Here is a 16,301-nt window from a genome sequence, read left to right on the forward strand (position 1 = left end):
CTCAGTGGCTATTACTGACAGCGTGTTTTCAGTGGCCATGACTGACGGCGTGTCCTCGGTGGCTATGACTGTCAGCGCGTCTTCAGAGGCTATGACTGACAGCGTGTCCTCAGTAGTCATGACTGACAGCGTGTCCTCAGTGGCTATGACTGTCAGGATGTCATCAGTAGCTATGACTGACAGTGTGTTTTCAGTGGCCATGACTGCCAGCGTGTCCTCAGTGGCTGTGACTGACAGCGTGTCCTCAGTGGCAATGACTGACAGCGTGATTTCAGCGGCTTTGACTGACAACGTCTTCAATGGCTATGACTGTCAGCACGTCCTCAGTGGCTATGACTGTCAGCGCGTCCTCAGTTGGTTTGACTGACAGCGTGTCTTCAGTGGCTATGACTGTCAGCATGTCCTCAGTGGGTATGGCTGACAGCGTGTCCTCAGTGGGGATGACTGACAGCGTGTCCTCAGTGGGGATGACTGACAGCATGTCCTCAGTGGCTATGACTGACAGCGTGTCCTCAGTGGCTATGACTGACAGCGTGTCCTCAGTGGCTATGACTGACAGCATGTCCTCAGTGGCTATGACTGACAGTGCGTCCTCAGTGGCTATGACTGACATCGCGTCCTCAGTGGCTGTAACTGGCAGCCCGTCCTCAGTGACTATGACTGACAGCTTGTCCTCAGTGGGTATGACTGACAGCGTGTCCTCAGTGGGTATGACTGTCAGCATGTCCTCAATGGGGATGGCTGACAGCGTGTCCTCAGTGGGGATGGCTGACAGCGTGTCCTCAGTGGGTATGACTGACAGCGTGTCCTCAGTGGGTATGACTGTCAGCATGTCCTCAGTGGGTATGGCTGACAGCGTGTCCTCAATGGGGATGGCTGACAGCGTGTCCTCAGTGGGGATGGCTGACAGCGTGTCCTCAGTGGGGATGGCTGACAGCATGTCCTCAGTGGGGATGACTGACAGCGTGTCCTCAGTGGGAAAGAATGTCAGCATGTCCTCAGTGGGGATGGCTGACAGTGTGTCCTCAGTGGGAAAGAATGTCAGCATGTCCTAAGTGGGGATGGCTGACAGCGTGTCCTCAGTGGGGATGGCTGACAGCATGTCCTCAGTGGGTATGACTGACAGCGTGTCCTCAGTGGGGATGACTGACAGCGTGTCCTCAGTGGCTATGACTGACAGCATGTCCTGTGGCTATGATTGTCAGCATGTTTTCAGTGGCTAAAACTGACAGCGCATCCTCAATGGCTATGATTGACAGCTTGTCCTCAGTGGCTATGACTGTCAGCTTGTCCTCAGTGGCTATGACTGACAGCGTGTCCTCAGTGACTATGACTGACAGCGTATCCTCAGTGGCTATGAATGACAGCGCGTTCTCAGTGGCTATGACTGACAGCGTGTCCTCAGTGGCTATGACTGACAGCGTGTCCTCAGTGGCTATGACTGTCAGCGCGTCCTCAGTGGCTATGACTGTCAGCGCGTCCTCAGTGGCTATGACTGTCAGCATGTCCTCAGTGGGTAGGACTGACATCGTGTCCTCAGTGGGGATGACTGACAGCGTGTCCTCAGTGGGGATGACTGACAGCGTGTCCTTAGTGGGGATGACTGACAGCGTGTCCTCAGTGGGGATAACTGATAGCGTGTCCTCAGTGGGGATAACTGACAGCGTGTCCTCAGTAGCTATGATTGTCAGCACGTTCTCAGTGGCTGTGACTGACAGCGAGTCCTCAGTGGCCATGATTGACAACGTGTTTTCAGTGGCCATGACTGACAGCGCGTCCTCAGTGGCTATGACTGACAGCACATCCTCAGTGGCTATGACTGACAGCGCGTCCTCAGTGGCTATAACTGACAGCACGTCCTCAGTGGCTATGACTGACAGCATGTCCTCAGTGGGTATGACTGACAGCGTGTCCTCAATGGGTATGACTGTCAGCGTGTCCTCAGTGGGAATGGCTGACAGCGTGTCCTCAGTGGGGATGACTGACGGCGTGTCCTCAGTGGGGATAACTGACGGCGGGTCCTCAGTGAGGATAACTGACAGCATGTCCTCAGTAGCTATGACTGACAGCGTGTCCTCAGTGGCTATGACTGACAGCGTGTCCTCTGGCTGTGACTGTCAGCGCGTCCTCAGTGGCTGTGATTGTTAGCACGTTTTCAGTGGCTATGACTGACAGCGTGTCCTCTGTGGCTATGACTGTCAGCGTGTCCTCAGTGACCATGACTGTCAGCCCGTCCTCAGTGGCTTTGACTGACAGCACGTCCTCAGTAGCTATGACTGACAACACGTCCTCAGTGGCTATAACTGACAGCTTGTCCTCAGTGGCTATGACTGTCACCACGTCCTTAGTGGCTATGACTGATAGTGTGTTTTCAGTGGCCATGACTTACAGCGTGTCCTCAGTGGCTATGACTGTCAGCGCGTCTTCAGAGGCTATGACTGACAGCGTGTCCTCAGTGGCTATGATTGACAAAGTGTTTTCAGTGGCCATGAATGACAGCACGTCCTCAGTGGCTATGACTGACAGCACATCCTCAGTGGCTATGACTGACAGCGCGTCCTCAGTGGCTATAACTGACAGCGCGTCCTCAGTGGCTATGACTGACAGCGTGTCCTCAGTGGCTATGACTGACAGCGTGTCCTCAGTGGGTATGACTGACAGCGTGTCCTCAGTGGCTATGTCTGACAGCGTGTCCTCAGTGGGTATGACTGACAGCGTGTCCTCAATGGGGATGGCTGACAGCATGTCCTCAGTGGGGATGGCTGACAGCGTGTCCTCAGTGGGGATGACTGACAGCGTGTCCTCAGTGGGGATAACTGACAGCATGTCCACAGTAGCTATGACTGACAGCGTGTCCTCAGTGGCTATGACTGACAGGGTGTCCTCAGTGGCTATGACTGACCGTGTCCTCTGGCTGTGACTGTCAGCGAGTACTCAGTGGCTATGATTGACAGCATGTCCTCTGGCTGTGACTGTCAGCGCGTCCTCAGTGGCTGTGATTGTTAGCACGTTCTCAGTGGCTATGACTGACAGCGCGTCCTCAGTGGCTTTGACTGACATCGCGTCCTCAGTGGCTATAACTGACAGCGCGTCCCCAGTGGCTATGACTGACAGCTCCTCCACAGTGGGAATGACTGACAGCTTGTCCTCAGTGGCTATGACTGTCACCACGTCCTCATTGGCCATGACTGACAGCGTGTCCTCAGTGGCTATGACTGTCAGCGCGTCTTCAGAGGCCATGACTGACAGTGTGTCCTCAGTGGCCATGACTGACAGCGTGTCCTCAGTGGCTATGACTGTCAGCAAGTCCTCAGTGGCTATAACTGACAGCGTGTTTTCAGTGGCCATGACTGACGGCGTGTCCTCTGGCTATGATTGTCAGCGCGTCCTCAGTGGCTATAACTGGCAGCCCGTCCTCAGTGGCTATGACTGTCAGCCTGTCCTCAGTGGCCATGACTTACAGCGTGTCCTCAGTGGCTATGACTCTCAGCAGTCCTCAGTGGCTATGATTGACAGCGTCTTTTCAGTGGCCATGACTGACAGCGTGTCCTCAGTGGCTATGACTGTCGGTGCGTCCTCAGAGGCTATGACTGACAACGTGTCCTCAATGGCCATGACTGACAGCGTGATTTCAGTGGCTAAGACTGTCAGTGTGTCCTCAGTGGGTATGACTGACAGCGTGTCCTCAATAGGTATGACTGTCAGCTTGTCCTCAGTGGGTATGACTGACAGCGTGTCCTCAATAGGTATGACTGTCAGCTTGTCCTCAGTGGCTATGACTTACAGCGTGTCCTCAGTGGCCATGACTGACAGCGTGTTTTCAGTGACTATGACGGACAGCGTGTCTTCAGTGGCTATGACTGTCAGCGCGTCCTCAGTGGCTATGACTGACAGCATGTCCTCAGTGGGTATGACTGACAGCGTGTCCTCAGTGGGTATGACTGACAGCGTGTCCTCATTGGGTATGACTGTCAGCGTGTCCTCAGTGGGGATGGCTCACAGCGTGTCCTCATTGGGGATGATTGACAGCGTTTCCTCAGTGGGGATGATTGACAGCGTTTCCTTAGTGGCTATGACTGACAGCCCGTTCTCAGTGGCCATGACTGACTTCGTGTCCTCAGTGGCTATGACTGACAGCGCGTCTTCAGTGGCTATGACTGTCAACGCATCCTCAGTGGCTACGACTGACAGCATGACCTCAGTGGGTATGACTGTCAGCAAGGCCTCAGTGGGGATGGCTGACAGCGTGTCCTCAGTGGGGATGACTGACAGCGTGTCCTCTGGCTGTGACTGTCAGCGCGTCCTCAGTGGCTATGATTGTCAGCGCGTTCTCAGTGGCTATGGCTGACAGCGTGTCCTCAGTGGCTATGACTGACAGCGTGTCCTCAGTGGCTATGACTGATAGCGTATCCTCAGTGGCTATGACTGTCAGCGCGTCTTCAGAGGCTATGACTGACAGTGTGTCCTCAGTGGCCATGACTGACAGCGTTTCCTCAGTGGCTATGACTGTCAGCAAGTCCTCAGTGGCTATAACTGACAGCGTGTTTTCAGTGGCCATGAGTGACGGCGTGTCCTCTGGCTATGATTGTCAGCGCGTCCTCAGTGGCTATAACTGGCAGCCCGTCCTCAGTGGCTATGACTGTCAGCCTGTCCTCAGTGGCCATGACTTACAGCGTGTCCTCAGTGGCTATGACTCTCAGCAGTCCTCAGTGGCTATGATTGACAGCGTCTTTTCAGTGGCCATGACTGACAGCGTGTCCTCAGTGGCTATGACTGTCGGTGCGTCCTCAGAGGCTATGACTGACAACGTGTCCTCAATGGCCATGACTGACAGCGTGATTTCAGTGGCTAAGACTGTCAGTGTGTCCTCAGTGGGTATGACTGACAGCGTGTCCTCAATAGGTATGACTGTCAGCTTGTCCTCAGTGGCTATGACTTACAGCGTGTCCTCAGTGGCCATGACTGACAGCGTGTTTTCAGTGACTATGACGGACAGCGTGTCTTCAGTGGCTATGACTGTCAGCGCGTCCTCAGTGGCTATGACTGACAGCATGTCCTCAGTGGGTATGACTGACAGCGTGTCCTCAGTGGGTATGACTGACAACGTGTCCTCATTGGGTATGACTGTCAGCGTGTCCTCAGTGGGGATGGCTGACAGCGTGTGCTCATTGGGGATGACTGACAGCGTATCCTCAGTGGGGATGATTGACAGTGTTTCCTCAGTGGGGATGGCTGACAGCGTGTCCTCATTGGGGATGACTGACAGCGTTTCCTCAGTGGGGATGATTGACAGCGTTTCCTCAGTGGGGATGATTGACAGCGTTTCCTCAGTGGCTATGACTGACAGCCCGTTCTCAGTGGCCATGACTGACATCGTGTCCTCAGTGGCTATGACTGACAGCGCGTCTTCAGTGGCTATGACTGTCAACGCATCCTCAGTGGCTACGACTGACAGCATGACCTCAGTGGGTATGACTGTCAGCAAGGCCTCAGTGGGGATGGCTGACAGCGTGTCCTCAGTGGGGATGACTGACAGCGTGTCCTCTGGCTGTGACTGTCAGCGCGTCCTCAGTGGCTATGATTGTCAGCGCGTTCTCAGTGGCTATGGCTGACAGCGTGTCCTCAGTGGCTATGACTGACAGCGTGTTCTCAGTGGCTATGACTGATAGCGTATCCTCAGTGGAGATGACTGGCAGCTCATGCTCAGTGTCGATGACTGACAGCTTGTCCTCAGTGGCTGTGACTGACACCGTGTCCTTAGTGGGTATGACTGTAATTGATCAGATAGGTTTAGCAGACGCTGGAGGAGAGGGAGGAGGAGCCTTGAGTCTCTCTTTTAGTTACTGCTGACCACCAAACGGAGCACTCGCACCCCTACTGCTCCTCTCCTTACTGGAGACACTGTCCTACAAGAGGCCAGGAAGGTAGCTGAAAGGAAAGGAAACACGTGACACTAAATACCCCAACAAGCTGCCCTAAAGCCCTGGTTGCCGCAACCTCTGTTTGGTGACCGGCACCCTGTATGACTGCATTGGCGGCATTAAAGGCCAGCCTTGATTTTTCTTTGATTTCCCATTTCCTTCCAGAAGTTACAGCATAGATTGTGTATCTGTTATCAAACGTCGGAAGTCTTTTTATTGTAAGATGATGATAAAATGCATATTCTTTGGCAGATGGAGACATGACTCGGCGAGCCAACATACTAATCACAGAACTGTTTGATACAGAACTTATCGGAGAGGGGGCATTGCCTAGCTATGAACATGCACAGCATAATCTTATGCAGGTAAATGGAAAAAATAATGATATGTTTGGCATTCTCCCTATCTACATTAGGTCCAAAATATGGCTCTGGTTTTTGGAAACGTCTTTATTGCAGCAGATGCTTTGTGTTCCTCTTACTTGACTCCAATTTCCCTGCATAACCATGGATTACAATTATTACCAGGCTAGTTGCCTGAAATTGTGTGTAGAGAACCCAGCAGCGTCCTGCATACTGTAATTCACGGTATGGAGTAAGCTCCTCGGGGCGGCATTGGGAGGAGAAAACAGGAAAGCTGAGCTGCGGCTGCTGTATTGATTTATTAGGAGGTGAATCCACACAGAATTATCAATCTATTTACAACCCCAATTCAAAAAAAGGTTGGGATGCTGTGTTATAGATAAAGAAAAGAAGAATTCAGTGATTAGGACGTGTCTTATCGCCATTATTTATTCACAACAGGACACAGATCAGAAGTTGAATGTTGGACGTTTTACCATTTCACTTGAAAAAATTACCTAATTAAGTAATTAATGACAGCAGCATATTTCTAAAAAGTTGTGCCCGGGCCGTGTCCACCATTGTGTAGTTTCCCATCTTCTTATTACATCAGTCTGTAAACATCTGGGAGTTGAGGAGACAATTGCTGGAGTTTTGGGAGAGGAATGTTGTCCCGTTCTTGTCTGATGTAGGATTCTTGTTGCTCACAGTTTGGGGTCTTTGCTGGATTTTTGTTTCATAATGCACCAAATGTTTTCTATTGATGAAAGGTCTGGACTGCGGGCGTCCCGTCCATCACCAGAACTCTTCTGTGGAGCCATGCTGCTGTGATGGATGCAGTATGGGTGTTCTGCCCTCTTAATAGGGCAAAAAATGTTTTATTATGTGCTGGGTTATTATAACACCATCTAGTGGTGGCTGAATTTATAGCAGTGTTTTTGATAGCATTATATAGTCTGTGCCTTTATCAGAAGCAATGCACTATGGGATTGAAGCAGTGCTTGTGGGAAGGAAGCAATGTATTCTGGGATGAAAAAGGGCCATTTTGCTTCTGTGGATCTCATAGGATGCACATGTTATTTTGTCCTCCTGTGTAACCTTTGTTTTTCCTGCAACTTCTCTACTTGAGTTACTACCTGGCTAAAGCATATCTGGTGAGAGTCAGTGTTTTCTTGCAATGCAGTGATTCAGAGAGTTATTTACTGCCTAGCAGCCAAGAGATGTCATTAACCCTTTAGTTGCCAGTTCGCAGTAAATATAATCACAAACTAATGTATTCCTATGTAATGTTTGCATCACAATGTACACTTCTGTGATTGTGTTAGCTGTGATCATCTGCCCAATACTTATGCATGTTATTTGTATTCCTTGTAGTTTTACCGCGCATGTTCTATACTCTTCACAAATAAACAAGTTAGACTACAGAGAACAGTCTGCTTATTTGGAAGACAGAGCTGTGGTTTATACTGTATGCAGGATTGCACATCGTGTCAGCGTGCCTGAAGGCGGAATAATGGGGTTTAGCATTGTCATGCTGAAATATACAAGGCCTTCCCTGAAAGAAGTGATGTCTGGATGGAGCATACTGTATGTCATTCTAACGCCTCTATATAATGCTCAGCATTGATAAAACCTTTATAGATGTACAGTACAGACCAAAAGTTTGCACACACCTTCTCATACAAAGAGTTTTCTTTATTTTCATGACTATTAGAATTGTAGATTCACTCTGAAGGCCTCAAAACTATGAATTAACACATGTGGAATTATATAAATAACAAAAAAGTGTGAAACAACTGAAAATACTGTATGTCTTATACTCTAGGTTCTTCAAAGTAACCACCTTTTGCTTTGATTACTGTTATGAATGAGTCACCGGAGGAGGAGAAAACAAAAATACAAGCTAAGTCCAGAAAACCGGAGAGGTTGGTAGCTATCAGATTGCAGACCCCTGATCCTATACACCACAACTAACAGTAGCCGTGGGGGGTTCCTACGGTGCCCTAGACCCCTCGTCACAGCCGGAGAACTACATAAGCCTAAAGAAGGAAAGGGGAAATCTAAACTGCCCCAGAGCAGACCCCAAAGCAATAGAAAGCCCCCAACATGTATTGTCGGTGAAAAACAGATGAAAACACAAACACAGACAGAAAGACAGGCTGAGCAAACGATGAGTCCCAACTAACTAGATAGGACAGAAAAGATGCTGGCTGCAATCCGCAAAAAACCCTACCAAAAATGTCCCAACCGTCTGATAGGGAAAAAGGCCCTGAAGTCGCTAGACTTCAAAATCACTATATCAGCACTCAGGTATATTCTGAAAACAGAGCAAAGAGATCAACTGATCAGAGACAAAAATGGAATTCAGCCAGTCCCAACCAGGACTGGCTGAATACAAACACTAAGGAAACCAGACAAAATCTCATGGAATAATAGCAGGGCAAAAACTTAGCTTTTAGTAGACAGGAACTAAGCTGGATGCAAGAGCTCAGAGCAGAAAGGATCACCAGCAGCCCTGCAGGGCGTCGGCTGCCTTATATCCACTCAGAAATTCCAGATGTCCAATCACACTCCGCCTGTTCAGATGACAGGTTCTTCCCATCCCAATCAATTTCACTACCTCTCTTCACCAGCAGAGGGAGTTCATCAGACATCAAAGGTGAAGGGGAGAATGAACTTACAACAGATTTCTGCTTTGCACACTCTTGGCATTCTCTTGATGAGCTTCAAGAGGTAGTCACCGGAAATGGTTTTCACTTCACAGGTGTGCCCTGTCAGGTTTAATAAGTGGGATTTCTTGCCTTATAAATGGGGTTGGGATCATCAGTTGTGTTGTGCAGAAATCTCGTGGATTCACAGCTGATAGTCCTACTGAATAGACTGTTAGATATTTCACCCACGTCAGGGTTCCTATATGGCTGTTTCTCCAGGCTGCAGACATCCACTCACTCCTCAGGGACTCTCAGACGCTGGCTGCCAATCAGGTCCCAGCATTCACCCTTGTGACCTATCCTGGCCACCTTTATATGGTCCGTAGCCATGCCCACTGGGTCACATGGCTATGACCTCATCACAGGTCCTTCACACACTTACAAAGCCTTTTACTATAGGCGTTTTCAGACACACCCCTGGGTGGATTTATAGGTAACCAGGACCCGCCCATCTCTCTAGTTACCTGAAGACTTCTCCCTTACACTTAGAAACAACACCTCAGCAATGATATTGCTGATCACACATACACAAGTCTCCATCTCAAAGCCACCCACTTTGAGATACATAACTGTTATGAATGGGAAACCGAGGAGGAAAAACAAGACAAAAAGCTGAGTCTCAGAAAACCAGAGAAGTTGGTAACTATGCAGATTGCAGATCCCTGATCTTAACCGCACAACTAGAAGCAGTCGTGGAGCGTTCCTACGTTGGTCCTAGATGCCTCATCACAACCGGAGAACTACATAAGCCTAAAGAAGGAAAAGAGGAAAACTAACTGCCCCAGAGCAGACCCCAAAGGAAAGACAGCCCCCCACATGTATTGACGGTGAAAAGATGAAAATACAAACAAAGGCAGGAAAATAGGCTGAGCAAACGATGGGGCCCGGCTAACTAAAATGGACAGAAAAGGAAAGACACTGTCTGCAATCTGCCAAAAACAACCTACAAAAATATTGTCTAACACTTCTGATAGCAAAATTAACCCTGAATTCACTAGACTTCTAAACCTATATCAGCACTCTGAAATATTCTGAGACAGAGCAAAAAAGAGGCCAATCTAATAAGGGCCAAAAAGCAGATTGGCAAATACTGATTAATAGGAGTGGAATTTCAGCCTAGCCCCAGCAGGGGCAGGCTGCTTACACAACAAACTGAATTGACCAACAAGTGCAAGTGTGAACATTAGCAAAAAACAGACTTAACTTGAGAAGACTGGAAGAGAGCTGAAGTCCAGGACCTGAGAAGCAGACTGAATCACCAGCACCCGGATAGGGCGTCGGCTGTCTTATATCCAGTCTGATACTCCAGAGATCCAATCATTATCTTCCTCATCAGGTGGCGGATCACTACCACTTAAACCAACCACACTACCTCCTGTCACCACTAGAGGGAGAACGGAAGGGGAACTCTCAACTGGTGGAGCAGAAAATGAATTAATGAGAGTACCCCCCCCTTGAGGAGGGGTCACCGAACACTCATCCATGCCACCAGGCCGATCAGGATGGGCCCGGTGAAAAGCACGAACCAATTTATTGGCATGAATATCAGAGGCAGAGACCCAAGAATTATCCTCCTGGCCATAACCCTTCCATTTGACTAAATACTGGAGTCTCCGTCTAACCAATTGAGAATCCAATATTTTGTCTACCTCATATTCCACATTGCCTTTAACCAATACAGGCTCAGGAGGTGCCGCCACAGGAACTACTGGCTCAATAAACCTCTTCAACAGTGACTTGTGAAATACGTTATGGATTTTGAACGTAACTGGAAGAGCCAATCGAAAAGAAACAGGATTAAGAATCTCCAAAATCTTATAAGGTCCAATAAATCTTCGCTTAAATTTTGGAGATGAAACCTTCATAGGAATATTCTTAGACGACAGCCAAACCATATCACCCACTTTAAACCGGGGACCAATGGTCCTACGCCAGTTGGAAAAACGCTGGGCCTTTTCCTGAGAGAGTGACAACTTATCCACCACTTGGTCCCATATCTGCTGCATTCTCACAACCACAGTGTCCACACCTGGGCAGGACAAAGATTCCACTTGCCCTGAAGAGAATCGAGGATGAAACACAAAATTACAGAAAAAGGGTGACATCAGAGTGGCAGAACTAGCTCTATTGTTCAGCGCAAATTCGGCCAAGGGCAAAAATGAGACCCAATCATCTTGATCAGCAGATATAAAACATCTTAGATAAGACTCCAGGGTCTGGTTTGTTCTCTCAGTCTGCCCATTGGTCTGGGAATGAAACGCGGAGGAGAAGGATAACTGAATTCCCAGATTGGAACAAAAGGCTTTCCAAAATCTGGAAACAAACTGGACCCCTCTATTGGACACAATGCACTCAGGAATCCCGTGTAGCCGAACCACCTGTTGTAAAAACAAGGGTACCAACTTAGCGGAAGATGGCAACTTTGGGAGTGGTAAAAGATGGACCATCTTCGAAAATCTATCACAAATCACCCAGATAACAGTCATTCTCTGAGAGACAGGAAGATCAGAAATAAAATCCATTGAGATATGGTTCCATGGCCTCTTGGGCACCGGCAGGGGTATCAGCAACCCACTAGAACGAGAACAGGGTTTAGACCGAGAACAAGTCCTACAGGACTGTACAAAATTCCTAACATCACGAGATAAGGCAGGCCACCAAAAAGACCGACTCACCAAATCTCTGGTACCAAAAATACCCGGATGACCAGCCAATGCGGAGCAATGGACTTCAGACATCACTCTCTTTCTCCACTGGTCAGAAACATACAATCTTCCCATAGGGCAACGCTCAGGTTTGTCCTCCTGAAATTCCTCCAGAGCGCGTCTCAAATCGGGCGAAATGGCAGAAAGAACTACCCCCTCACCTAGGATAGTAGTAGGCTCGATCACATTAAGAGAATCAGCAAAGAAACTCCTAGAAAGGGCGTCTGCCTTAACATTCTTAGTGCCCGGGAGAAAAGAGACCACAAAATTAAAACGCGTGAAAAACAAGGCCCATCTAGCCTGTCTAGGATTCAAGCGTTTGGCCGACTCCAGATAAATCAGATTCTTGTGATCGGTGAGGACCACAAATTGATGTCTAGCTCCCTCCAACCAATGTCTCCACTCCTCAAATGCCCATTTCATGGCCAACAATTCCCGATTCCCCAAGTCACAGTTGCGTTCAGATGGGGAAAACTTTCGAGAAAAGAAAGCACAGGGATTCATCTTAGAAGTCACAGGGTCTTTTTTTGGGACAACACAGCTCCTGCACCAATCTCAGAAGCATCCACCTCCACTTGAAATGGAATTGAGACATCAGGTTGCCGTAAAACTGGAGCTGAAGTAAATCTCCGCTTAAGCTCCTGAAATGCTGAGACAGCCTCAGGAGATCAATTCAGCACATCAGCTCCCTTCTTGGTCAGATCAGTCAGTGGTTTGACAATACTAGAAAAATTACCTATAAATTTTCGATAGAAATTATTAAACCCCAAAAACTTCTGGAGAGCCTTCAAAGAAGTAGGCTGAAGCCAATCATAAATGGCCTGTACCTTGGCCGGGTCCATTTCAATAGTCGATGGAGACAAGATAAATCCCAAAAATGAAATCCTCTGTACACCAAAGAGGCACTTCGATCCCTTAACAAACAGGGAATTCTCCCTCAAAATCCGGAACACAGTCCGGACATGTTCCACATGGGAATCCCAATCACTAGAAAATATCAAAATATCATCCAGATAGATGATCAAAAACTTATCCACAAAGTCTCGGAAAATATCATTCATAAAGGATTGGAAGACAGAAGGGGCATTAGAGAGCCAAAAAAGGCATCACCAGGTACTCAAAATGTCCCTCCGGAGTATTAAACGCCGTCTTCCATTCATCCCCATGCTTAATGCGAATAAGATTATACGCCCCCCTGAGGTCAAGCTTAGTAAACCAGCAGGCACTCTTAACTCTGGAGAATAAATCAGACATCAGAGGTAACGGGTACTGATATTTAACCGTCATCTTGTTAAGGGAGCGATAATCAATACACGGTCTTAATGAACCATCTTTCTTGGCCATAAAGAAAAACCAGTGCCTAACGGTGACGAGGATGGTCTAATATGACCCTTCTCCAACGACTCCTTAATATAGGATCGCATAGCATCATGTTCGGGTACAGATAAGTTGAAAAGCCGACCCTTGGGAAATTTACACCCAGGCATCAACTCAATTGCACAGTCATAACTCCTATGAGGAGGCAAAGACGCAGACTTACTCTCACTAAAAACATCAGAGAAATCAGCCAGATAATCAGGAATATCATGGGACTGAGGAGAGGTGGAGAAAACATGAGCGTCCCTAAGAACACACTGACAACCCCAAATCACCACAGACACAGATTTCCAATCCAAGACTGGGTTATGAGTTTGCAACCAGGGGAACCCCAGAACAATAGTATCATGCAAATTATGCAGCACCAAAAATTTACAATTTTCTTGGTGGTCTGGGGCAACTCGCATTATCACCTGGGTCCAAAACTGAGGTTTATTCTCCGCCATAGGAGTGGCATCAATACCCCTCAAAGGAATGGGCGTCTGCAGAGGCGTCATGGACAAATCACAACGTTTAGCAAAGTCCCAAATCCATCAGATTCAGAGCTGCTTCTGAATCCACAAAAGCCTTAGTGGAAAATGTGGACAAGGAGCAGATCAGAGTAATTGCCAAAAGGAACTTAGGTTGTATACTGCCCACAGCAAATGTGTGTGCAAAACGTTTCTCTCGTTTAGGGCAGACAGAAATAGTATGAGAGGCGTCTCCACAGAAAAAACACAGCTTATTATGCCTTCAACTCCCGACGTTGCGCCCTAGACAAAACCCCATCACATTGCATAGGTTCAGACATTTGTTCAAAAGGTGGCAGCGCCTCCCGTGTAGTTTTACATTCACATAAACGCCGATCAACTTGAATGGCTAATGACATAGAGCCATCCAGACCAGAGGGAACAGGAAATCCCACCACAGCATCCTTTACGGTCTTTGACAAACCTTTCCGAAAGAGAGCTGCCAATGCACTATCATTCCATGTAGTAAGGACCGCCCACTTTCGGAATTTTTGACAGTGCAACTCTGCAGGATCCTGACCCTGGTTTAATGCCAACAGGGTTCTCTCAGCTTGATCAGTGGCATTAGGTTCATCATACAACAACCCCAAGGCCTGAAAAAAATGCATCCACATTAGTCAGAATAGGATTTTCAGGTGTCAGAGAAAAAGCCCAATCTTGGGGATCGCCGCACAGCAAGGAGATGACAATTTTAACCTGCTGCACAGAGCTCCCCGATGAGTTAGGCTTCAAAGCAAGAAATAATTTACAATTATTCTTAAAATTCAGAAATTTAGACCGATCCCCAGAAAACACATTAGGAGTAGGAATCTTGCGTTCAGCAGCATGTGACTGAATAAGGTAGGCGGAAATTCCCTGTACTTCAGCAGCATGCTGCTCCACACGATCAGACAGTTGCTTAATCTCCTTTAGGAAAAAAAAAAATCCTCCTACGGCCCCAGAAAAAAGAGGAAAAAATACTTTGAAAAAAAAAATAAAAATTTCTGACTCTTTTCTTTTTTTTTTTTCTCTAACAATTCCTTCCTGCTTTTGAGTACCCTAGAATCTGCGGTATGGCTGGTGAAAAACAAGACAAAAAGCTGAGTCTCAGAAAACCAGAGAAGTTGGTAACTATGCAGATTGCAAATCCCTGATCTTAACCACACAACTAGAAGCAGTCGTGGAGCGTTCCTACGTTGGTCCTAGACGCCTCGTCACAACCGGAGAACTACATAAGCCTAAAGAAGGAAAAGAAGAAAAATAACTGCCCCAGAGCAGACCCCAAAGGAAAGGCAGCCCCCCACATGTATTGACGGTGAAAAGATGAAAATACAAACAAAGGCAGGAAAATAGGCTGAGCAAACGATGGGGCCCGGCTAACTAAAAAGGACAGAAAAGGAAAGACACTGTCTGCAATCTGCCAAAAACAACCTACAAAAATATTGTCCAACACTTCTGATAGCAAAATTAACCCTGAAGTCACTAGACTTCTAAACCTATATCAGCACTCTGAAATATTCTGAGACAGAGCAAAAAAGAGGCCAATCTAATAAGGGCCAAAAAGCAGATTGGCAAATACTGATTAATAGGAGTGGAATTTCAGCCTAGCCCCAGCAGGGGCAGGCTGCTTACACAACAAACTGAATTGACCAACAAGAGCAAGTGTGAACATTAGCAAAAAACAGACTTAACTTGAGAAGACTGGAAGAGAGCTGAAGTCCAGGACCTGAGAAGCAGACTGAATCACCAGCACCCGGATAGGGCGTCGGCTGTCTTATATCCAGTCTGATACTCCAGAGATCCAATCGTTATCTTTCTCATCAGGTGGCGGATCACTACCACTTAAACCAACCGCACTACCTCCTGTCACCACTAGAGGGAGAATGGAAGGGGAACTCTCAACTGGTGGAGCAGAAAATGAGTTCATGACACATAACTATCCTTCAGGATTCTGCCACTCATCCATTCTCTTGGGACATCCACACAGCGCCCCCTAGTGGACACAGTGGTCATTACACCACATTCCCCGCCCCTCTGTTCAAACTTGTGGGGTTGAACACACAATCTTACAACAGGATCTCCAAACCGGGCACTAATTACACCTTGCCCCATAGGTCGAGAGAACCGTCTCCCTCTGTCATCCGGCCTCATTTCTACGTTATGCCTCCCCTGCCCCAGCGTTCAAAATATCGGTCATTGTCTTTGACCCTCCAGTTGCAGTCTGTCTGCGTCATCACACACTGTTTAGTCACCACCCTCCTAGAGTGCGCTTCGTCACCTGACCGTTCTCCCACTGACCGGCTCTCCCGGTTGGTACGGTCATCAGTCTTAATCGGTCCTACTGTCTGGCCTGAGTCTGACCCATTCAGCGTCTCACAGGAAATGCCTTCTCTCAGCCTTTCACGGCCCGTCGAACTGCCACTTGCTGACATTCTTCGGCCACCTGCCATGTCATTACTTGGAGGAACCCTTCGGGTCCTTGCATCTTGAGTTGGAGGTGGCCGCCACCTGGTATTCCGTACTTCTTTATTAATTCGCTGACGGTCCAGCCTCAACTGCTCAATTTCTTGCAGGTACCTCACTCGGTACTCCACGAGCATCCGAAAGTCTCTCAGGCTCTCCGCGGAGCCAACCACCATGATGGGAATTCTACCCACTTCACTGGATACCTGGTCTTCATCATCAGGAGGGATCCTCGCCCTCACCACATCGAAGATATTCACAAGGTCTTGCATTACCTTCCCGGATCTTCCAATGA

General features: G+C 48.0%; 1 protein-coding gene across 4 annotated transcripts in view; it reads left to right on the top strand.

The window, feature by feature from the left end:
- LOC141072596 (protein arginine N-methyltransferase 7-like) overlaps window positions 1–16,301 on the top strand; it is a 224,992-nt gene that overhangs the window by 88,813 nt on the left and 119,878 nt on the right. For all 4 annotated transcript variants that reach the window (XM_073559880.1, XM_073559882.1, XM_073559881.1 and 1 more), the window contains one exon: window positions 6,174–6,286. In XM_073559880.1, the coding sequence (XP_073415981.1) occupies window positions 6,174–6,286 (113 nt within the window). The remainder of the gene's footprint in view (window positions 1–6,173; window positions 6,287–16,301) is intronic.

Source organism: Dendrobates tinctorius, unplaced genomic scaffold (assembly GCF_039654945.1).
Source record: "Dendrobates tinctorius isolate UK_male_01 unplaced genomic scaffold, ASM3965494v1 ptg000278l, whole genome shotgun sequence".
In the NCBI taxonomy this organism is placed as follows: domain Eukaryota; kingdom Metazoa; phylum Chordata; class Amphibia; order Anura; family Dendrobatidae; genus Dendrobates; species Dendrobates tinctorius.